The sequence below is a fragment of the Colobus angolensis genome, unplaced genomic scaffold (genome assembly GCF_000951035.1).
Source record: "Colobus angolensis palliatus isolate OR3802 unplaced genomic scaffold, Cang.pa_1.0 Scaffold233, whole genome shotgun sequence".
NCBI lineage: Eukaryota > Metazoa > Chordata > Mammalia > Primates > Cercopithecidae > Colobus > Colobus angolensis.
In genome coordinates, this window is record NW_012115522.1 from 874,013 (window position 1) to 897,644 (window position 23,632).

At 39.4% G+C, this 23,632-nt stretch overlaps 1 protein-coding gene across 1 annotated transcript in view; it reads right to left on the reverse strand.

Annotated features, from left to right (window-relative positions):
- RBPMS (RNA binding protein with multiple splicing) overlaps window positions 1-23,632 on the reverse strand; it is a 113,999-nt gene that overhangs the window by 51,549 nt on the left and 38,818 nt on the right. The window contains exons 4-5 of the mRNA XM_011944606.1: window positions 20,533-20,571; window positions 18,990-19,052 (exon numbers count right to left, since the gene is read on the reverse strand). Coding sequence (XP_011799996.1) covers window positions 18,990-19,052; window positions 20,533-20,571 — 102 coding nt within the window. The remainder of the gene's footprint in view (window positions 1-18,989; window positions 19,053-20,532; window positions 20,572-23,632) is intronic.

The following is a 23,632-nucleotide window of genomic DNA, read 5'->3' on the forward strand; positions in this document are numbered from 1 at the left end:
TAGATGAAACTGCCTTTTACTATAGGATACAAATAGTAAGGTAGTAATAATATATGATCCCATCTAGTAAGGTGAAAGACTTCTTCAATTGATTCTAACAACCTTTATACTGCCCCTTTCCCCACGGCCAACTCCAAATGAAAACCCACAGCCAACGAAACTTAACGTCAAATTTGCTACTATCCGTCTCTGACCTTGTGGCCGGGTGCAGTGGCTCCTGCCTGTAATCTCAGCACTCTGGGAGGCCGAGGCGGGCGGATCACAAGGTCAGGACATCGAGACCATCCTGGCTAACGTGGTGAAACCTCATCTCTACTAAAAACACAAAAAATTAGCCAGGCGTGGCGGCGGGCGCCTGTAGTCCCAGCTACTCGGGAGGCTGAGGCAGGACAACAGTGTGAACCCAGGAGGCGGAGCTTGCAATGAGCTGAGATCTCGCCACTGCACTCCAGCCTGGGCGACAGAGCAAGACTCCATCTCAAACAAAACAAACAAACAAAAACAACAACAAAAAACATTTTCTAGAGAGAGCTAAGAATAAAAATCTTCTACCATTTCATTTTTTTTGAGACAGAGTCACTCTGTCACCCAGGCTGGAGTGCAGTGGCATGATTTTGGGTCACTGCAACCTCTGCCTCTTGGGTTCAAGCGATTCTCATGCCTCAGCCTCCCGAGTAGCTGGGATTACAGGTGTGCATCACCATGCCTGGCTGATTTTTTTAAATTTCTAGTAGAGATGGGATTTCGTCTTGTTGGTCAGGCTGGTCTCGAACTCCTGACCTCAAGTGATCTGCCCGCCTCAGCCTCCCAAAGTGTTGCGATTACAGGCATGAACCACAATAAAAGCCTTCTACTATTTTCAAAGAGCATTTTGGTCACAAGAAAAGGAAATATCCCAGGGGCCACAAATGTTTCAACAGGAGAAAAAGAAATGAAGCAGAAAGAACTGACTTTTTTTGCCTTTTTAGAAGTTAAAAACGTTAAGTTAGGAATATAAACTGTTTCTTAAAATTGATAGCCATGTCATTTCCATCAGGAACTAGGAAGTAAATACATACTTTAGAGAGATTCTGAGCTCTCAAATATTGGTCCAAGATTAAAATATATTTACAGTTTTTGAGTATTGTCAACTTTCTCTGCCACAGGCATCATAAAACATATGGTTATATTAGAAACAGAAACTAGGCAAGGTATATTCGAAAGTTTCCCCAGGAGTCTGTGAAAACAATTGTTACACTCAGTTGGAGCCTGAAATGACTCCATGAGAGGCCACAGACAAACCCGCATCTGGGTAATCTATTACAGTGGAGAGCATAGGACTCACTGAGAGACAACAGTGTGAAGGTGAGTTAAAAATGAAACAGTAGAAGTTTTCTACCATTTATTAATATATCACTGTTATAAGTGAAAACTTGTGACACTCAAACATTTTTAAAATACAAAACTATGAGTGAAGATCACAGGAATGGGAAGCTGGTAGAGAACTGGGTCAGGTTCTCTGATGGTAAGTAATACAGGTTTGTCTACATAAATCACAAAATTCATAATTAGTACTGAACTTTTGGGGTCATCAAACCTAGTTCTCAGCCATGGTTAGTACTCCTCATTGCCCTTTCTCCCTATTCCTTAGGGATATGTAGAAATGTGCGAGGGTGGCCAGGCACGATGGCTCATGCCTGTAATCCCAGCACTTTGGGAGGCCAAGGCAGGCGGATCACGAGGTCAGGAAATCGAGACCATCCTAGCTAACACGGTGAAACCCCATCTCTACTAAAAACACAAAAAATTAGCTGGGTGTGGTGACGGGCGTCTGTACTCCCAGCTACTTGGGAGGCTGAGGCAGGAGAATGGCGTGAACCTGGGAGGTGGAGCTTGCAGTGAGCTGAGATCGTGCCGCTGCACTCCAGCCTGGGTGACAGAGTGAGACAGACAAGAAAGAAAGAAAAGAAAGAAAAGACAGGAAGGAAGGAAGGGAAGGAGGGAGGGAAGAAAGAAAGAAAGGAAAGAAAGAAAAAGAAAGAAAAGAAAGAGAAATGTGCAAAGGTATCTGAAGGCTGTTACATGACTGAATACCGTACATGCATTCATTAGGCAGGAAAATAAAGTCCTAAAAGGAGCAGAATAGTCAGTCCCACACAATGTTAGAATTCTCATCCAAAATGCCAATAGGCTTCCCAACACAGATGAAAAAAGACTCTGAAAACTAAATTAATGTGCCTAAATTCCCAGCTAACTACCGGTAGAATCCATATCACAATCCAATTTTTAAATTCCCAATAGAGCATGTGTGTGTGAGGACAGTACAGTTCTGCAAAGATTTTTATTTTATAAAGACGACATTGTTTTCAGATAATAACTGAGGCTGTTGTTCAGTTTGCATTGTGATGAAACTTAGGTAGATATGGATTCCAACAGAGAATGAACAAGTGAGGGAAAGAATCCGTCAGATGTAAACCGTATTTCATACTTTTCCTAAATAAGGGCATTGCTTGCAAAGACATCAGGACTGTTAATACACAGCCTGTGCTGCTGGGTTATTGCCCAATGAGAAACTGTATCACACCAATTATGCCTCATTCTTTTTCTTAATCCAACTACCTCCCAGTGCTTGCCCTGGCTTTACCTTAGAATAATCTGATTTAATACTCCTTTTTCCCCTTGCCTAAATCAGTCATTTGAAAGCATGTTTCCCTTTCCATTGGTAAAACAGCTATATTGCACTTGGAGAAAGAGACCCCTTTCCCAAGGCTTCCTGTCGTATAAGTAGCCATGGAGCCTTTAGAGGTGATGCTGGGCCATGAGTCTGGGTACAGGTTCCTCAATTGATTGCCTAATTGAACAGTCTTCCAGGAAGTGTTAGGCTACCACATATCTTGAAGTCAGTTTTGATTTTTAACTCCTTGAATTAAAAAAAAATCTTAACTGTTTCTAAACCAGATGTTCCATAAAACGCAGTAAAATTTTATCCTCTTTTGAAGGTTTTAGTTACAGAAAGGAATATGTTTCCATGTCTAGTCTAGAATGTTTCCACAGGTTTATCTTTGATTTCAAGCCTGTGTAATTTCTCCTCTGATAATATCTATAACAAGCCAAGTGTTATAAAAGAATAATATTGGCCATGATAGAAAAGCCTAATCTCATCCTCATTAACCAGAGAGATTTCCTAATGACTACGCCACTTCTTAAAATACAATGTACATTTGGCTTCACTTTTATTCCTGTGAATAAACTGTGGCACTCAAACTCACACCCTCCCACCACTAAGCCAAATTCCTATGGTGAAAACAATACATTGTTTAAGGTATGAAGTATCTGCTCCAATAACAAAATGGGGAAAACCTCATGTCTGCCCCCGAAACCTAGAAGGATTAGAAAAGCAACCAGAAGATGGTCTTACTTAATCAATCCCCTTCTACAACTGGCAAAGGTATCAAGAAAACTAGTTGTCTAGGAGTACCATCAACTATAGTTAATTATAGTCACAATTATAAAAGAGACGTCACAATCAATTTTGTGTAACCTAGCCATGAACAAGAGGCTTACACTGTGAGAATCAGGGATGTGGACTTCAGAGTCTGACTCCTATATTTAAATACTACTTCACTATTGACCTTACTGTTTAACCTTTCTGTGTCTCAGTTTCCTCTGCTGTAAACTGGGGATGAATATAGTCCATATTTCATAGCATTCATTGTAAAGATTAAATGAGATCTTGTAAATGGCCAGATTAATGCCTGACATTTGATAAACACTAATCCCTATGGCCCAGCGCTTATCAGCTATGGAGCTCCTCTTCCAAATATGAACCAATAGGGATTCTTCTCCTTTGGCCTTTTTGGAGAGGTTCTTCTATTACTTAGAAAGAGAAAGATGAGATTCATACTCTGCTCTGAGACTGCCCCAACTGGGAGAAAGCAGCAGGACACCTGAGCTGCTATCCAGTCTGATGCTGTGTAGTTTCCTTTATTCCCTGTGTTCCCCCACAGGGAGCTGATGTGTGTCCTGCTTCTCCTGCCCCATGTCTGTTGGTTCACACAGCCTGAGTAGGTCTTAGGGGCCTGGCTGGTAATTGGAGAGACTGGATTCCCTTTGTAGGAGGAACTAGGCAGATATACTTTGAAGGTATCTAGAATCTCCATCTGACTTGACTATCCACCCCAGCTCAATTAATTTCTTTTCTACAATACACACTTACTTTTTGTGTTAGCCAACCATCCCTATGTACATAACCATGCCCTAGGAGAATCTGCTTTGTATAGGATGACTATAAAGTCATGACAGGGCCTTTGAAGAAGCTATAAATGCAATCTTTAACATGTCAAGCAGAGTTTATTTTCCAAAGGGTCGAGAGGGCATGATTGTTTGAACTTTTGCCACTATGTTCTCAAACCATTCTGAAAAGGATGATTGAAAGACCTGGGCCCTGACAATGATAGGAAGGGGCTGTTTCTAAGCCAAACACGGTCAGTTACCCATTAAAGCAGTATTTTACAGTGACACTTTAAAATAGATATTATTACATGGAAAGAAACATAGGCCAGAGTGCAGATGGTACTCTCTTACTCAGGAATCCTGATGCTCACATTTTTACACCGAGGACTCTGAAGGTGAACAGAAGGTAAAGCAGCAGGTCAACTGCTCTGGTCGGCACAAAAACATCCCTTAGAATCCTTAACACACAAACACCAAACATGGCTGGTGCTGCCAGCAGTCCCTTTCATTGCAGAGTCCTTACTGCCTCCTCCTCTCCTGTCTCACTGCTAGGACAATGAACAAACCCATTGGCATACGTTCTTTCCCCTTTGCATCAATGTCTTTTACTCCTGCTACCTGCTAAATGAAGGCACTCAAAAATAAAAGCTTAAAGGAAGCAGATCCTAGGCAATAGCTCTCAATTCAGTTAAATTTTCAACTCTGATAGAGGATTTGGGGAAAACCTAGAAACAAACTTTTAATGGTCCATATCGGCTTAATGTTGGCCCAAGACATTCCAGTCTGATGTCTGTCACTGTCAAGTGACACCAAAGAAACTTGAGAATTTTGATGGCCAACTTCACTGACTTGGGAAATCAACAGTGGGTTTGCCTCAACAAAGCACTTCCCTGTATTTCACTAAAGCCTTATGGGTGCCACATCAAAAATTTCAGAAATGTGGCATAGAAATCATGCCTTGTCAATGTGAACATGTAAATGATTTCTGGATTAAGTGATTCATCTCTGTAAAGCTCAGATCATAGGCTTAAATCTGTGAATTTGGCACCAAAAAGAAAAAAAGAAAACAACAATAAAACAGACAAAAGAAATCACAGCCTTATTCTTAAAGAAGCCAGTCTCTATTACTGAAACAGGCCAGTCTAGAAAATACACACCCCTTTGGTTACAGAGTGCATCCAATGAAAAAGTAGGGGGATTTATGCGCAAATTCATTATCAATTACAGCTTTAAAAATAGCTTGTATCTCTTTTCCTAGTGACAGCAAATTGAGAGAATCATTTTCATTCATAAGGGCCACATATGTGCCTACACAGCTTCTGCCAAGTACAAAACCCAGGATTAAACTGGGAAGGGATGGGTTTTGAAATACTTACTAATTTCATATCCAATTAGCAGATGACGATATAGATCCTTTAAAGATAAAAGTGGTATTTTTTTTTTAGTCAAAGGGTTACTGGTGTTGACAAGTGTGGTGTCAGCTCTTTAAAGAAAGGACTAATTATACGTAATTGCACATTCATCTTCTAATTTATTGAAAAGGAGATAACCTACTTTTGCATCTAATACATATTATGCACATATCAGGCAAAATGAGAGAATGGATGCATGCATGTGTGAAAGTGCTTTATGCACTCAAAGATAAGCTGAATGATTAACACTGTGTAACATAAAAAGTCTCAGAGAATTATTTTAAAAAACATGTGTCAGCTGGGCATGGTGGCTCACACCTGTAATGCCAGCACTTTGGGAGAGGCAGGTGCATCACCTGAGGTCAGGAGTTAGAGACCACCCTGACAAACATGGTGAAACCCCATCTCTACTAAAGATACAAAACTTAGCCAGACGTGGTGCTGCGTGCCTGTAATCCCAGCTACTCAGGAGGCTGAGGCAGAAGAATTGTCTGAACCGTGGAGGTAGAGGTTGCAGTGAGCCAAGATTGTGCCACTGCACTCCAGCCTGGGCAGCAAGAGCGAAACTCTGTCGGGGGTGGGGGTGTCTGTGTCTACATGGAAAAGCACATGAAAAGTAAGTCCCACTTCTGAGGTAGGCAGACTGAGAATGCACTTAATGTGCTCTTCTTTTAGCTTCACCTTAAGTGCTTGTTAGGTCATTTGAGGACCTATCTTAATTTTCTGTATATGTTTAAGGATCGTTCTGCAAAGTTTACTTTGAGCTTTTATTAGTGGCTGGTGCAGAAGGAAAAAAAAGAGGTAGGAGGAGGAGAGAAAACAGTACTGACATAAACAAACTCTACAATTGGAAAAACAAAAAACAAAAAAACAACACACAGTTGCCTAAACTTTCCAAAATCATTTTGAGAAGGTTTCTATTTAAAGATCAGACATAGACCACAATAGGCCTCCAAGTATATTTTCACAATCCTGTTTCTGCTCTCCATTATTTTAGCAATGAACCCCCCAGCCCCCAACAGGATCCAGTGAAGCCTCCCACCCTGTGTGTGCCCAACCAAGTTTAGGTAACAATAATGAAGTTAAACACCAAGAGCAAGTAGAAAACATGTGCATTTTCTTGTTTTCTTCCCCCTCCCCCAAAGATAATCACTGTCTCGATCTAGTTACTAATTTTCAAACTGTACGACTTGACAATAACAAATTTTTAGAAAGAAAAAGCTGTATTACATTTAAAAAATACAAATAATTTTATAAGTCAATGGTTTTATATCCTTAATTTCACTAAGGATAAAAATGAGCCATTTATACCAATATATTATTTACTGGTCCTCAACATCATTTACTAATACCATTTACTAAATTAATCAGTAGGGGTTGGGGGAGATGTCGCTGACGAATTTCGTAAAAATACAGAAATAAGGAAAGCAGGTAAATTTGCTCCTTAACCCTATTGTTAAAACACCTCTAACACACACCATCAAATGGCTTGCAAGCTCCTTCCAACCAAGAACTTGGGGCTGAAGGGACAAGTTAATTGAAAAGAATGTAAACAGTCAAGTCCAAACTTAGGAAGTTCACTGCAAAGTACTTCCTGTGCTGCACAGGGAGCCAAAACAAAGTGAGGCAAAACCTATCTCGCCTCTAAACAACTAAAATCAGTGTTCTTCCTCTAATGAATCCTTGCAATTAGATTACTAGTGATCTAACCGAACTAAGGCTGAATTTCTCCCTTTCTGCAAAAAGGCTTATCTATACAATAAACTCTAAGTCAGTTGGGAGGTCGAGGAGGCCGCATCACGAGGTCAAGGAGTTTGTGACCAGCTGACCAACATGGTGAAACGCTGTCGCTACTAAAAATACAAAAATTAGCACTGCGTGGTGGCGCGTGCCTGTAATCCCAGCTACTCATGAGGCTGAGGCAGGAGAATCGCTTGAACCCTGGAGGCAGAGGTTGCAGTGAGCCAAGATTGCACCACTGCACTCCAGCCTGGGTAACAGAGCAAGGCTCCGTCTCAAAAAAAAAAAAAACCCTCTAAGTCAGGAATCTCACTGGCTGCTAAAGAAACATCATAATCAATGGATGTTGGGTCTTTGAAACAGAGATTCAGTTAGAATTTGAAATGGAGAAAGATGTGCACAATTAAGATAGAATAAAACGGAGATGAGGATGTGTTTGTTTGGCTTACAATATTTCATAGGCTTGAGAATATTAAATAACATTGCAACTGTGTTTCCCTGATGAGCTCCAAGAAAGGAAGGATGAATAATTTTGCCATTAACTATAAGTCAATGTTTAGAAATACTTTGAATCCACTGGAATTTGGGGTTCCACCAAAATTATTTTAAAAACCAGTATACGGAAAAAGAGACTTTAGCCGGGCATGGTGACTCACACCTGTAATCTCAGCACTGTAGGAGGCCGAGGCAGGCAGATCACGAGGTCAGGAGTTCAAAACCAGCCTGACCAACATGGTGAGACCCCATCTCTACTAAAAACTCAAAAATTAGCCGAGTGTGGCAGTGCGCGCCTGTAGTCCCAGCTACTCATGAGGCTGAGGCAGAAGAATAGCCTGAACCCGGGAGGCAGAGGTTGCAGTGAACTGAGATCACACCACTGCACTCCAGTCTGGGCGACAGAGCGAAACTCCGTCTCAGAAAAAAAGAGAAGAGAGGAGAGAGAAGACAGGAGAAGAGAGAAGAGAGAATAGAAAAGAGAAAAGCAAAAAGAAAAAAGAAAAGGAAAAGTGAAAAACTTTAGGAATAAAAAACAGTCCTTTGTGAAGGTTGTCATTATCATTAATTATCAGTATTTTTACCATTATTGAATGCCAATGGCTTTAAAAATACCCATCTTGGTCAGGTGCAATGGCTCACAGCTGTAATCCCAACACTTTGCGAAGCTGAGCTGAGAGATCACTTGAGGCCAGGAGTTTGAGACCAGCCTGGGCAACACAGAGAGACACCACTTCTCCAAAACATAAAAAATTAGCCAGGCCTGGTGGCATGTGTCTGTGGTCCTAGCTATTCGGGAGGCTGAGGTGGGAGGGGCACTTAAGGCTGGGAGGTCGAGGCTGTAGTGAGTCATGATCGCACCACTGCACTCCAGCCTGGGCAACAGGACAAGACCCCGTCTTAACAACAAAAAATCAAAAACAACCGAAAACACCCACCATCTCATTTAATTTGATCCTCTTACCCTTTGAGGTGGCCATGATCAACAGCATAGGAAAGAAAATCAAGGCTTGAAGAAGAGCCCCCCAACTCAGTAAAGTGACAGGGCCTGGATATAAATCAAGCCAGCTGGATTCAGACACCCTCATGACTGGTTATCAAGAAGATATACTTCCATTGTTCTCTTCTTAGCCTTAATTAACAAATTTAGTGCCTTTTTACAGTACAAACTCACTAACACTTGATGTTATGCAGAAATACATAAAATCACCCTACCATCAAATACACACTATGTTTTTAATGTCAGTGTATTAAAATTTTTAAGAACAGTTTCAAGTGTGTTTTCAGAATTTGGTAAACACCTCTACAGATAAATCAAGGGGACAGGGTGAATTTTTGTTAAAATCAACATCTTCCTGCTAGAGTTACCTAGGGTCATCCCTAAGCCTAAAAGCCTTTCCTCCATTCATTTTGTCACTCATTTATAGAGCATTCTAAGGTGTGTGAAGAGTCAGATTCTGTTTCACACCTAGTTGTTTGCCTTTTCCACAGAGGTGTATCTATGACCTGTAATCTTAAATAACCGTTTCTGCCTTATATTCAATGTTTTATTTTTTTGGGGGCATCATTACATCTGACTTCTAAGTGAATACCTAAATTCTGTGAGACATTATACAGAAATTACTTTCGGTGGATTGTATTTTTATTTTTATTTTTGAAAGTACACATAGAAATAATGCTTTTATACTTTACGTTTTTGTTCCTTTGTTATAAAGTAATGTGATGTGAATTCCTTTTCCATCTAAACTTATTTTCATGTCCTATGTTTACAAATTTAACTCTTTAAGTACTCTGTGTATTTATTCATTCATTTACATATGACCTGATGTCTTGTGTAAGGCAAATAAAGGAGAAAACAGATTTAAAAATTCAAAATATAAGAGAACTGCTGGTCATAAGTTGATAGCAGAAATTTTCTACCCCACTGCTTTTCTGGGGAAATTATTTTGAACTTCTGATTAAAAACAATAATCCTAAAAATTAACTTGCTACACAATGGCCAGGAAAAAAAAAATCATATCCTTTTATGCAATGACCAGGTTACTCAAAGCATCACTTAGTTTTTCAAAATGTTATCTACTGAAACTTAACACTAGATTTTTAGAAGAGAAATTTTAGTCTTGAAAATATACTTTATGGTGTATTTTTCTATAAATATTAGTTTTGTTAACAGATTTTATTATCTTTTAGATTCTAGATTAGTCTAATCATGTTCACTAAAATTTGGTTTTATTTATTCCTCCTAGTTTCATATTTATTATGTATTATATAATTTTTCACATTCTATAAACATTTACTCTATTTCTTCTCCCTCACTTATTTTACATATAAAAAATTTTGACTGTAATTTTCTCATTAAAAGTTTTTAACGCATCCATGTAATTATTAAATGTCTATAAACAGCAAAAAAAAGGCTGTATTTAATTATAAAGAAAGAAAATACCTCATATTGTATACACTTGAAATAGTACAATAATTAACCAGTATCTATCAAAACATCTTTTTTTTTTTTTTTTGAGACGGAGTCTCGCTCTGTCGCCCAGGCTGGAGTGCAGTGGCCAGATCTCAGCTCACTGCAAGCTCCGCCTTCCAGGTTTACGCCATTCTCCTGCCTCAGCCTCCCGAGTAGCTGGGACTACAGGCGCCCGCCACCTCGCCCGGCTAGTTTTTTTGCATTTTTTAGTAGAGACGGGGTTTCATCCTGTTAGCCAGGATGGTCTCCATCTCCTGACCTCGTGATCTGCCCGTCTCGGCCTCCCAAAGTGCTGGGATTACAGGCTTGAGCCACCGCGCCCGGCCTAAAACACCTTATTCGATCTTTGAGATGGTTAAGTCCTACCTGGCTCCCCAAGGTTTTAAAGTGTTTTAATGCATTCCAGTTACAGAGTAAGACCAAGGGTTCTAGCTTTGCGCAGCAAAAGTTCAAATCCTTATGGATTATCAGGAGCATTAAGCCAGTGTGTGAAAGGGAACTCTGAAGACCCTAGTCATTGTGATGATGTGATCATTCACTAAAAGTAAAAGAGAACAAAGACGACAGTGATTTAAGCTGCCAAAATGTGCTGCCCTGCAGAACCATCAGTAATGTCAAGACAATCAAGACATTAAGACTTCTTGGTTCTAAAACTGGCTTGGCATCTTAGCAGCCAAAACAAGATCTAGCAAAAGACTCACTACTCTGCACTTCATGTTCCAAAAACACTATATTTTCTATTTACATTTACAATAGAGGCAAATTAGATCCACAACACTTTCTGAAATGTCTGAAAAACCATGGAGAAAGGGTGAGGTCAAATGGGGTATCATTTTTAAAACGGCATGAGTTTTAAAATGATGTAAGTTTAAACAAATAGATCCTCAAAAAAGGCCTTAAGGAAAATTCTGAAAGCTATTTCACACAGTAATATAATTATCTGATGAAGTGTTCTACCTAGAGAAGAGCTGGGTGAAGTTGAGATTTCCACATATACTTGTCATTGGAAAATACACTGGTTTATGTGTGAGAATGTGTGGGTCTTCCTCCCTATTTCCCCAGGGAAAGGATGCTACTAACATTTCTGATTACTTTTCTTTCTTTAAACTTCCTTGAGATTCCTTTTTTTTTTTTTTTGAGACAGAGTCTCGCTCCATCGCTCAGGCTGGAGTGCAATGGCACGATCTCAGCTCACTGCAAGCTCCATCTCCTGGGTTCAAGCGATTCTCCTGCCTCAGCCTCCCAAGTAGCTGGGATAACAGGCACCCACCACCGTGCCGAGCTAATTTTTTGGTTTTTTCTTTTTGTATTTTTAGTAAAGTCGGGGTTTTGCCACGTTGGCCAGCCTAGTAAAGAGTAGGAGCACTGGATACAGACCTGGGGTGAATCCTGTTTATTTAATTAATTAATTAATTTAATTAATTAATTTTTTTTTGAGATGGAGTCTCGCTCTGTCACCCAGGCTGGAATGCAGTGGCGCGATCTTGGCTCACTGCAACCTCCGCCTCCCAGATTCAAGTGATTCTCGTGCCTCAGCCTCCGGAGTAGCTAGAATTACAGGATACCACCATGCCCGGCTAAATTTTGTATTTTCAGTAGAGACAGGGTTTCACCATGTTGGACCAGGCTGGTCTTGAATGCCTGACCTCAGGTGATCCGCCCACCTCGGCCTCCCAAAGTACTGGGATTATAGTCATGAGTCACTGTGCCTGCCGAGGTTCTTTCACTAGTGTTTTATTTTCTAGTTTCCTAAGTAAATGCTTCATAAATTCAAATAATCAACTTACTCTTCTTCAGGAAAAAACTGAAAACTACTTAAATAAATGCATCTTCATTTGTTTTTTCAGAACTTTCAACTTACGTGCTATTATAATCATAGGGAGGTTTTATAACATCCAAAAATTGCAGGGCCACCATGAAGAGAACAGAGCCAGAACAAAGAAAAATCTGACCAGATTCTACAACTAAATAATCACTCAGTGGGCACTTGTTAACTAGTGCTTTTTTTCTGAATTGTACATGGGTTAGGAGTCACTTTTGGTGGTATGACTTTCATGGTGAGTCGATTTCAAATTTCTTTGCAGGGAGTTCACTGGATACGGCTGTTTGTCAAGCTCCAAAGTGCATGCACATAGCTGAGAAAAACAACAAAAGGGCCCAACGGCCCCACATCACAGCAGCTTTATACTGGCACAAGCCTAGTTCCCAACCCTGTGACGTCAAATGGCTGCCTTAAAAGTCTGCAAGTCAAGAGTTAAGCAGTTATAAACAGATTTAACAGATAAACACTAGATCAGGCCCATGATCTCATCTGGCAATCCTGCATATTTCCCATCTAAAAGTCCCAGCTGGGATCTTACTAATTGGGCCTCTTTAACCCACTTTCGGCAATATGCTAAATGAAACTTAAGGAGAAAATTTCAAAACTGATAAGAAACATATTGATATAGTGTCTAGTGGGGGCCAGCGGAGTTGAGCTAAGGCCATCTGGACGCTTATATTTGTAAAAAGTTTTGTTTGGTGGAAATAATTCACCTAACTCACAAGCTGTACAAATATTAAGATCAAAAGTCCTAACTTGCACAGGCTGTCAGGAAAACCTGTAACACAGGAAACAGAGACTGCCTAAGCAAGTCGAAATGTTTCTGTATAGCCAGTGCAGGTCTTGACTGCCCTGGTATCCCCTCCATATTTAACGGTCTGTCCCAGTACTTCTGGCCAAGAAAATATATTCATGGTATAGGTTTACTTACAGAGCATTTGCAAATGCTTTTGCTTGTTTTCCCTTTACCATTTTGAAGTAAATAATACCTCCATCTCACAAATGAGAAACTTGGTATAGAACTAATGAATTAATTACATCTAATTATAAAGAACCTTGGTAGTTGGAAAGCTCAAACTATTTAATATAACAAATTATGTACGAGACTGTAATCACTGTGATATTTATAAATAACTGTAATGCTTATTTGAATGCCAGGAATTTATGGAAATAAAAAAGGGCTAAGTTTTCCTGATCATATCAGCTGTTTTTCCAACATCTGACACTATCAAGTCTTTTCTCAGCACATTTTCTTACAAATTATTAAAGTTTTCTAAAATTCTCTCTTAACTGCAAATACTATTGAATCAAATTTTTTCAATAGTCAAGAAATAATTTAATATTTTATATATTTTTAGTTTAGATACAGTTTTTCCATTTATTATTAAGGTTTCTTTGCAATGAAAGTCTGAGTGGCAGCCATTTTACCTCTTTTAAACAAAACTGCTTTTCAACTCTTTATTCCAAAATCTATTTAGACCTTGACAAAATACTTTTCCTTCAAGTTCTGTCTTATTAAAAGAGCAATACAAGGGTTGAGTTTTTCCCGTTTCTGTTATTAATAAGTAAAACAAATGCAGTTCCATTACTTAGAACTGTCACAGAAATGTTACTTGTCCCTGCTAAAGGAAACATTTTAAATGTGAAATTCCTACAGAAATCAAATCTACTATTAAAATCAGTCAAAAAGCATTTAGCAAGAATCCACGATTGCTTCATATCTACTAGAATGGTTATAATTTTTAAAACAGAAACAAGTTTTAAATGCAAAATGGTGCAACCACTATGGAAAACAATTACAAACCAAAGTAAACAAAAAGCTAACATAATGATCACCACATGACCCAGAAATTCTACTCCTAGGTATACCCAAAGAAATTTTAACAGATTCAGATACTTACACACCAATGTTCACTGTGGCCTTATTCACAATAGCCAAAAGGTGGAAACAATCTAAGCATCCATCAACAAATGAACGGATAAACAAAATGCACATACCCATATAATACAATTTTATTCAGCTATAAAAAGGAATTCGATTCTGGCAAATGCCACAGCGTGGATGAATCTCAAAAATGTTATGCTAAGAAAGAAGAGCCAGAAGCAAAAAGACAAATATTTCATTATTTAGAATAGGCAAATTCACAGAGAAAGCAAGCAGATTAGAGATTAGCAGGGGCTGGCGAAAAGGGAGAATGGGCAGGTATTTACTGCATAAGGGCTATAGAGTTTCTGCTTGGGTTGATGAAAAAGTTTGAAAATAGTGGTAATGATTGCACAACATGGTGAATGTAAATAATGCCAAGAAAGCATACATTTAAACGTCATTAAAATAGCAACATTTAATATACCAAAAGCCATTGTATTTTTAAAATGGGCGAATCATATGCAAATTACATCTCAAGAGCTATCTGGAAGAAAAACAACACTGAACTTGGAGGTTCACTGATAAGTAGAGATCACTTAGATTAATGAGTACAGTTTGAGAGTAAAGCTAATTACTACACTAGCCTAAGCAATTTTGGTTGGGAAGGCAATTTGTAGTGATGTACACAGACTTTTCTAGTTCTCACGTGACCTAATACAGTCTAAGATAAAACCTAGCCCAATAACAACTATCCAAAATCAGGGAAGGAAGGATAACAAATGAATGGCACATATACTAAAGAGTTCACAACTTTTTAAAGTAATGGCCAATTTCCAGACACCAGTAAGACAAGACAATGCCATAACAGGTCATTACAGAGATCTCTACATTAGCAGAGATCATGCATAAGCCTGAATTGAAGGTTAACTACAAATCATTCTTATTTATAAAAATAAGATTCCTACTAGACAATAATGACAATTTGAGGTCCTCACAGTTGCTGGGAATAGCCAGATGGTTTACTCCCACATCTGTTGGGGATCTTTACCCTTTCACATGCTCTGCTTCCGTATTCCTTTTAAAAATTTCCACAAGTCAGAATTTCTCCTACATCTAGCTGACTCCCTATAGTAGTGCATCTAATTTACCTTCCAAAATTATAAACAAGTCCTAAAAATAATTTGATACTTAAGATGTTCAGTGCCCCCTTCCTTTAGCTTGGAAATTCAAAACAGGTACAGAAATTACAAAGTGAGTTAAAGACAAGGAATACGTCAGATACTTTGCTGCCAGGTTAAAGAATGGATGGGGCTTTTAATGATGTGGATTAATGAGACCAAAGATAACCTGAAAAGAAGTCTGGGTTTGAGTTATTCTTTGCCTAACGTGGGACTTTTTGCTATAGAAACAAAACGTGCTGTATTTAACTTTAGAAGGTTTGAGTAGTTCCCTGATAAAAAGTTCACTGTTACAACTTAATTCAATCTGAGCATGTTTTTCCATACAATTATCAAAATGGCTGAATCCCAGTCCAAAAATGGAAGAAAATAAATAGATTTTAAAAATCAGTCATTTTGAGAAAAGACTAATCATTAATACTAACAACTGAACCAGATAGCAATCAAGACAGAAACAACAAAAAGAAAGTAAACATGGAGAAGTGGTTCATAACACTAAACTATTCTACACAGGGAAACTTACTGGACTCAGGTATATGTTTCTCAATAGTGGAATAAAACAAAACATTACAACATTGAATTCTCTCTCCAAAGGAAAATAAGAAAATGTTGTTAAGAGAACCCTGGACAGATGACATGAGAGGAGAAAACTTTTTTTTTTTTTTGAGATGGAGTCTCATTCTGTCGCCCAGGCTGGAGTGCAGTTGCCAGATCTCAGCTCACTGCAAGCTCCGCCTCCCGGGTTCACGCCATTCTCCTGCCTCAGCCTCCCGAGTAGCTGGGACTACAGGCGCCCGCCACCATGTCCGGCTAGTTTTTTTTTTGTATTTTTTAGTAGAGACGGGGTTTCACCGTGTTAGCCAGAATGGTCTTGATCTCCTTACCTCGTGATCCGCCCGCCTCGGCCTCCCAAAGTGCTGGGATTACAAGCTTGAGCCACCGCGCCCGGCTGGAGAAAACTTTTAATGGCTACAAGCATCGTATGTTTTTAACTCGTCAATTAGAAAAGATGACCCTGAAAACAGCCTAATATGTTGGGTCAAAAAGAATATACCTATTGGGCTTCATGATTAAATACATGACCTTGAATGGGTCTGCTCCATGGTCACACACCAAACTTTACAGTGGACATTTGTCCTGGACATTGTGAATTAAACAGTCTTTAACTGCCACAAGGAAAAATGCAGCAACATCCCATGTACAAAGCAAGCAAAAAGATGTATAAAATGTACAAGGCTTAGTTGCAAGAAGTTTACTTTTAGTTGCCTCCTAGTTGGAGCTCTAAACCTACACATGATGAGTGAATCATCCATCCCCTCCAAGTCTGTTTCCCTAACTATAACATCAGGAAGATTTCTAACACTTCTACTACTTTACATAGAAAAGTTCAAAATGTCAAGAGATCAGCCAGGAGCTCAGTAAATGCCTTACACTCTTATGTAAGTCAGCTCTGGGCAGCAGTGGGATCATTATTCCACAGGTAAATATGGATTTTCCCTTAGGCCCACAGAATAGGACAGAATTAGACCTGTTTTATTTGGGGTTCTTCCCAAGTTATTAACACACAAGTAGCAAAGAGTATTAATGATTAAAGGAGAGGATACAGCTGAAGAAAGCCGTACTGCCAGTGAAAAAAAAAAGAATAGAGAGCCTAGTGCAAGAATAACCTAAAACCAGACCTCAGGACCAGACAACAGTGATCTGTGGCCAGCTGGCACAGGGGCAAACAGGGTTAAACACCTCTATCATTATATTACAGTAGGTTCATTACCTGCTATTTGTAATGATAACCTTTAGGCACCAAGAAAAATTGAAATTACGTTCACTGTATTCAGTAGGGCGAGGAAACACAGTTTTTTGACTACTATCATTTAAACATTAAAAAAAAAAAAAAGCAAAAAAAATTTCAGGCTGGGTGTCGTGGCTCATGCTTGTAATCTCAACACTCTGGAAGGCCAAGGTGGGAGAATCTCTTAAGTCCAGGAGCTGGAGACCAGGCTGGGCAACACAGCAACACCCTGTCTGTCTTTATTCTTTAACAAACAAACAAAACCCTTCGGCTATCTCTAAAAAACAAAAACGCAACCTACCACCTAAGGGAATGTTGCCTTGTCAGATGAGAGGTCACTATAAAAGCCTATTGTTCAGAAAATGAGTCAGTGACATCTTTATACACATAAGAGAAATACAGTAAAGCCATGAGAGCCAAGTCTGTGAAGCTTCAACTGCTTGTTACTTCCTTTGTAAGAACAATGAAAAGAACATGGTGAAAACTTCATCTAACATAACTTAAAGGACCCAGAATATTTCTGCATTTAGAAGGTGCCCACCTGGTTAAAATAAAACACTGCTAAATTGAAACTGTGGTTCTATTTTTCAGTCTACAGTGTCATTATACTGAGAAAATTCTGGTTTTATGTATTTAATGCAAAAATCATAAAACAACTGTTACAGCAAAACATTCAATTATATACTGTGCTTCGGTGTATACTACTGGTGCTCAATAAATAATTGGTTTATATTTTGTTCTACAGGAGAGGAACAGAGTGAGTAGGCAGTTATTCTGACCAGGTCATTTATCCAAATCCAGAAAAATTCTGGATTCTGGAATTCCTGGAATCCTAAGATGTTCCTACATGCTTTATATGAAAAACCAACAACAATTAAGGTGTTTCTTCTCAGAGTGTACACATTTTTGTTCCAAAGTCTAAAAACCTTTCAAGGTTGTGTATCAATGACACCATTATATGAAGTATGAAGACTTCTGCTTGGACCTCTAAGTCATCACCTATACCATGTCTCTCCAACAGCACTCTGCATGGTCTACTCAAAGGAGCAGCTGCCAGGGGTACCTGCAGGTACCACAGCAACACAAAGGCCAGACACGAGTTCCCAGAAGCCTCCAAAATGGTACCTGTATTACAACAAGTCAAGTGGCTGCTTGCCTTTTAGGAAACACCCTAAACACTGAGTGCTTCAATCAGCACTTGTTCACAGCCACTTAGGCCAACTGCCTAGAGCATGATGGAGCCAGGCTTCACTGAGACTCCTCACCTGAGGATTCATCCTCAGCATCTGAAACTACATTCTGCTTCCTTTCACCTTCTCTAACTTAGTTCCCTTAAGTTGTTTAGTTTTTCAACATATTAAGGAGGAAAAACATTCACCAAAACAATACTGGTAAAAGTCTCAAAACACACAGCAACAACACACCTACAAACCAAATACAGATATATCTACTCAATTACAAATGACTGTAATTTATTCTATTACAACACACATCTTTTGGGAAAGCCTTATACGTAAATTTTTAATCAACCAGAATAAAGACTATGAGCAGTTTTTCTTTTTTTTAAATGCTGCATATCTAAAAGGAAAGCCTCATGACATGAAAAAAAGCCAGGATTTCAATCTATTCTGAGCATAGTCATTTAGAGTATAATGATGAGCAAGCTAACATCTCAAGTATCTCCTCTGGAAAAAACAAAGCAGCACTACACACCACCATGGGATGGGATGGGCTGGATTAAAATAAGACCCACATCATCATATCTCAGATATTTTGAGCATTTCATTCAAAGCAATCAAAAAGCAGAGTGCTATTTAATAATCTGTACCTCTGATCACAATTCTTGGAAAAAGCTCTTTAGAGGGCTAATTAAATTGATGAATCCCTCCCTCTTAGATTGTGCAGTCATATTCTTTCCACTTGATTTCCCGTCCAAAGAGATTCCATTACTTCCCACCACCTCATATGGAAACCCCCTACAATTACATCATTAGTACTTACATTCAAAGCATTCTTTGCAGCTTCTGCTTCTGAGCGACTGTCAAAACTGACAAAACCTACAGGCTGAGGAAAAAAAAAGAGAAATATGAAGAAAAAAAAGTCACATGATGTCTATTTTTCTAGGTCAAGGGTGACGTCAAACCGAAGAGCTAAGATAAAGAAATGACCACAGGCAATGGGCAGAAATAAGAAAGCCAAGTCCCGAAGAATCATGACTCAGTGGCTTAGCCAAATTTCTAACATGAATCAAAGGGATGGTGAGGGTAGTTCTTCAAGGGCACAGCTGGGGATTTAGAGAATCATAAAAAAATCTAGAAGTGGTTGAAAGGTGAATAGCAGTGAACAAGGGAATAGAGGAAAACTTGGGTTGGAGAGGCTCTACTTTCCTAAATCAAATTCACTGTACCTCAGTTTCTTCATCTTTTAAAATGGAAAGAGAACCGAATCACCTTTTGGTACACTGTAAGTGCAAGAATACAATGACACAATGATAAAACCCCTGAACTCTCACTGCATGACCAAAATTACAAAGTGAACATTCCTATCTCAAATCCTAAGGGATGCCTTAAAAAATCCTGTGCTGGTTGGACAGGGTGGCTCACGCCTGTAATCCCAGTACTCTGGGAGGCTGAGGTGGGCAGATCACGAGGTCAAGAGATCAAGACCATCCTGGCCAACATGGTGAAACCCCCGTCTCTACTACAAATACAAAAACTAGCTGGGTGTGGTGGTGTGCACTTGTAATCCCAGCTACTTGGGAGGCTGAGGCAGGAGAATCACTTGAACCTGGGAGGTAGAGGTTGCAGTGAGCCGAGATCACGCCACTGCACTCCAGCCTGGCAACAGAGCGAGACTCTGTCTCAAAAACAAAAAAACAAAAAAAAAACAAAATCATCTTCTTAATTAGGCTGTTCAGACCTTTGGACTCCCTATCTTGCAGTAGAGAAAGTTGCCTCCAAGATCATTCTTCTCATGAGCCAGAGAGATGAATAGTGATTGGAGAGGTGTGTATGCCAAGTGTTTAGCTTTAAAAAAAAAAAAAAAAAAAAAAGTATATAGCTACAATCTCTAAGCTTGTAGGAACTATCAGAATCACTGACTACCACTTCCATTTTGTACATTCTCTGCTCCATTCTGGACTTGGGACTCTGCCTTAGTTTAGGGGTTTGACAGACAGCATGATCCTTCACTATCTGATATTCACAGATTGTACACGTTTGTTTAACCTCACAAAAAGAAATGGGAAAGACTTGGGAATAAAAGTGAATTTAAATAATAAACCACTATTTTCACTGAACATACAAATCAATCTCAGTATACCACTGTGTTTATCTTCCTCTGGGACAGTCCCTGAAATTCCAGCTGATGATTATAGAATTATGAAGCATTTTCCTGTGCTAATTCCTAATACATCTCACTCTTTATTTTAAAGACAAGAAAACCCTCAAATCCTAATGGGAATAAAAAAAAGAATGTCAAGCCCCAGTAACATTACTGAAGAAAGTAAAAAAGTGATCTTTATATGCCAGTTTGAAATTCTTACCTGTTTAGATGTGAGCTTTATAAGAGAACCCTCATAGCCCTGAAAATAAAGAAAAACCAAGTTTAGCCAAAAGTAACTGTAGTAATACCATCTTGTTCATGTAAAAGTAAGTTCTTTGTTGATTACCTAACTCCTCTTACAAATGTCTCCTAAGTTATGTGGGAAAGCAAATTACACACATGCATGTGCACGTGCGCGCGCGCGCACACACACACACACACACACCTGTTTGCATTCTTGGGGCCTTTAAAAAAGAATCAATCTATGGATTCATCTGTGTGTGTTTCTCTTCCTTCTATTTTTTTTTTTCATGAAATTACACAATGGTAGAAAAATGAGTGTCTCTGTTAAGAGCAATCTTTTTGTTTTCTTGGTCTAGATAAGAATAGGGATTTTACAGAACTAGGCAAGAAAAGAGGGTAAATTTAATACAACAGGAAGGTCAGAGCATGTATTGATTTGGTCATGTATCTGCTATAAAATAACAACAATAAAACATTAAGAATATAGTTGGGGCCTGGCACGGTGGCTCATGCCTGTAATCCCAGCACTTTGGGAGGCCAAGGAGGGCAGATCATGAGGTCTGGAGATCCAGACCATCCTGGCTAACATGGTGAAACTCTGTCTCTACTAAAAATACAAAAAAATTATCCGGGCATGGTGGCGGGCGTCTGTAGTCCCCACTACTCAGGAGGCTGAGGCAGGAGAATGGTGTGAATCTGGGAGGCGGAGCTTGCAGTGAGCTGATGGTGCCACTGCACTCCAGCCTGGGAGACAGAGCCAGACTCTGTCTCAAAAAAATATACTTGGTAAAACTCCCTGACCACATTTTCAAAACTGCCAGAAAAGGTTAAGCAGGCAATGATGTTGAATTTTGTTGAGTTCTTTTGCTTACTTCCTGAAGGAACTAGCTTTCATGTTGCTACTCTGATTGGGACATGCAAAAATAATCCCTTTGGATTCTTATTCCAGCTCATGCTCAAGAAAGACAGAAACACTCCCTCCCTTTCACTCCCTCTCTTCAACCCTCCCGGCTCCTCAAGATAAGCATAACAAAATGCGTTTATTTCTGAAAATAATCAATAGCTGGTGGCTTGCATTAATGGATGACACAGGGGAAAAACACAACACTTGACATGATTGACCACTACACATATCAGTGCAGAGACAGATTTGCAGACTAGGGTCAGCCTCCAGGGACTTTAATTAAAAGAGGGTTGTCAGGAATGTACCAGGGTGCTGACTTTATCATCAGGGTTTCTGGGCAGGATGCTGAGACTGATTCATCCTTACATCTTCCCAGCAGAAAACTATGTTGCCAATTAGCTACTATAAACATTTCACCTCAAAGGCCTTGAGCTCTTATGGCCAGAGAGGTCATGAGTCACAGCTCTGCCTCTTCCTTTCTTCAAGGTGCTCTATTCTGAAAAAACCGGAGGTTTAAACACCATGAAGGTCTCGAAGGCAAAGGACAAGTGGATTATTTCACTCAAGTAAAACACTACTGGTAGGGATATACTGCGTTCTCAAGTCACAAACAGAAAAGCAGTATAACATAATAGTTCAGAACAGAGAGGACAGAGTCAGACTGCTTGGGTTTGAATCTTGGCTCTGCCATTTTTTTTGTGTGTAAACTTGAGCACAATTTATTCAACTGCTCCAAGTTTCATTTTCCTCATTTGAAAAAATGAGACTCATCCACTTGAAAGGACTGTGACGATACTTTAATAATTCTTGTAAGGGGCTTGCTGGTGAATGTCTTTCTATACACCCCAAAACATAACAGTATTTTATATATTAAGAAGATCAATTTACTGTAACAGTTTTCATTCTATAAAAAGGATAGAAAAATGGTCCCTTTTATAAAAGTACAACCCAGCAGAAGAAACTCAGGAAATTCTATAAAAGGTGGCACTCTCTTCACACCACCTTCTCTTCCTTTCCCACTTCCTCCCACCTGACCTGGCGCCTGACCTCTGTTCCCCTGGGCCATCATCATTATTGTTGCATTAAAGGGATGGCTGTCAGGTGGAGTTATGTCCATTATGACATGGTGCCCTCTTGGCACATAAGCTAAACTGTTTTATCTTTGTTGGGTCTAACTGGCTGCCCCTGCAACCCTCCTTCCTCCTCCTCAACACAAGAGCTTTTAGTTGTCATATCCTATTCCCTCTCCCTAAGAAGCTGAATCCTATCCCTCAACCTGTCATGCCTTTATCACTGGGGACCTGCTTCAATGAGGATGATCTTTAACCAGAAATCAAGATAGTCCATCACCTATCATAAGTGCAGTCCCTGCCAGGCACTGCTAACACATCCGCATTGACCAACTTAAGACTTCCTGAACATAGGCCCTTCCAGGGAAGGTACATACACCTTCCAGGGCCCCGATTCGATCAGCTCCAGCTTTCTCCTACCCTCCAAAGGCCAACCTTCAAAAGGTTTCTTCTTGGCAGCATGGTTATTTCAGCATAGTTTCTAAGTGCTTGGTGTCTAATTTACTATGAAGTTTTCAATCCTAGCAACATTAAGGATCTATCAAGTGATCTTATTTCCATAGGAAGGACAGGTAACTGCACTAAATATTTCAATAAACACCAGGAACTATGACCTTCAACTCATAACTAGGTATCCTTTAAAATTTTGTTTTACTTTGTTTGAAAGTTTTGCCATGGAAGAAATAATCGTGGTTAGGTTCTTAACCCAGTTCATAAAAACTTATTTACATTTCCAAAGAACAGTATCAACAGTACTATTTCAAATAATAAGGTAAGAAATTAGGAATAAATCTTCACTAACATTATTGCATTTGAAATATAAATATGTAATTATGTAACTATCCTGAGACTGTACATTAGAGCAGTCTCCTTTACTCATTAACCTTTTATTTATTTATTTATTCATTTATTTTAATTAATTAATTTATTTTTTTTTGAGACGGAGTCTCGCTCTGTTGCCCAGGCTGGAGTGCAGTGGCCGGCTCTCAGCTCACTGCAAGCTCCGCCTCCTGGGTCTACGCCATTCTCCTGCCTCAGCCTCCTGAGTAGCTGGGACTACAGGCGCCCGCCACCACGCCCGGCTAGTTTTTTGTATTTTTTTT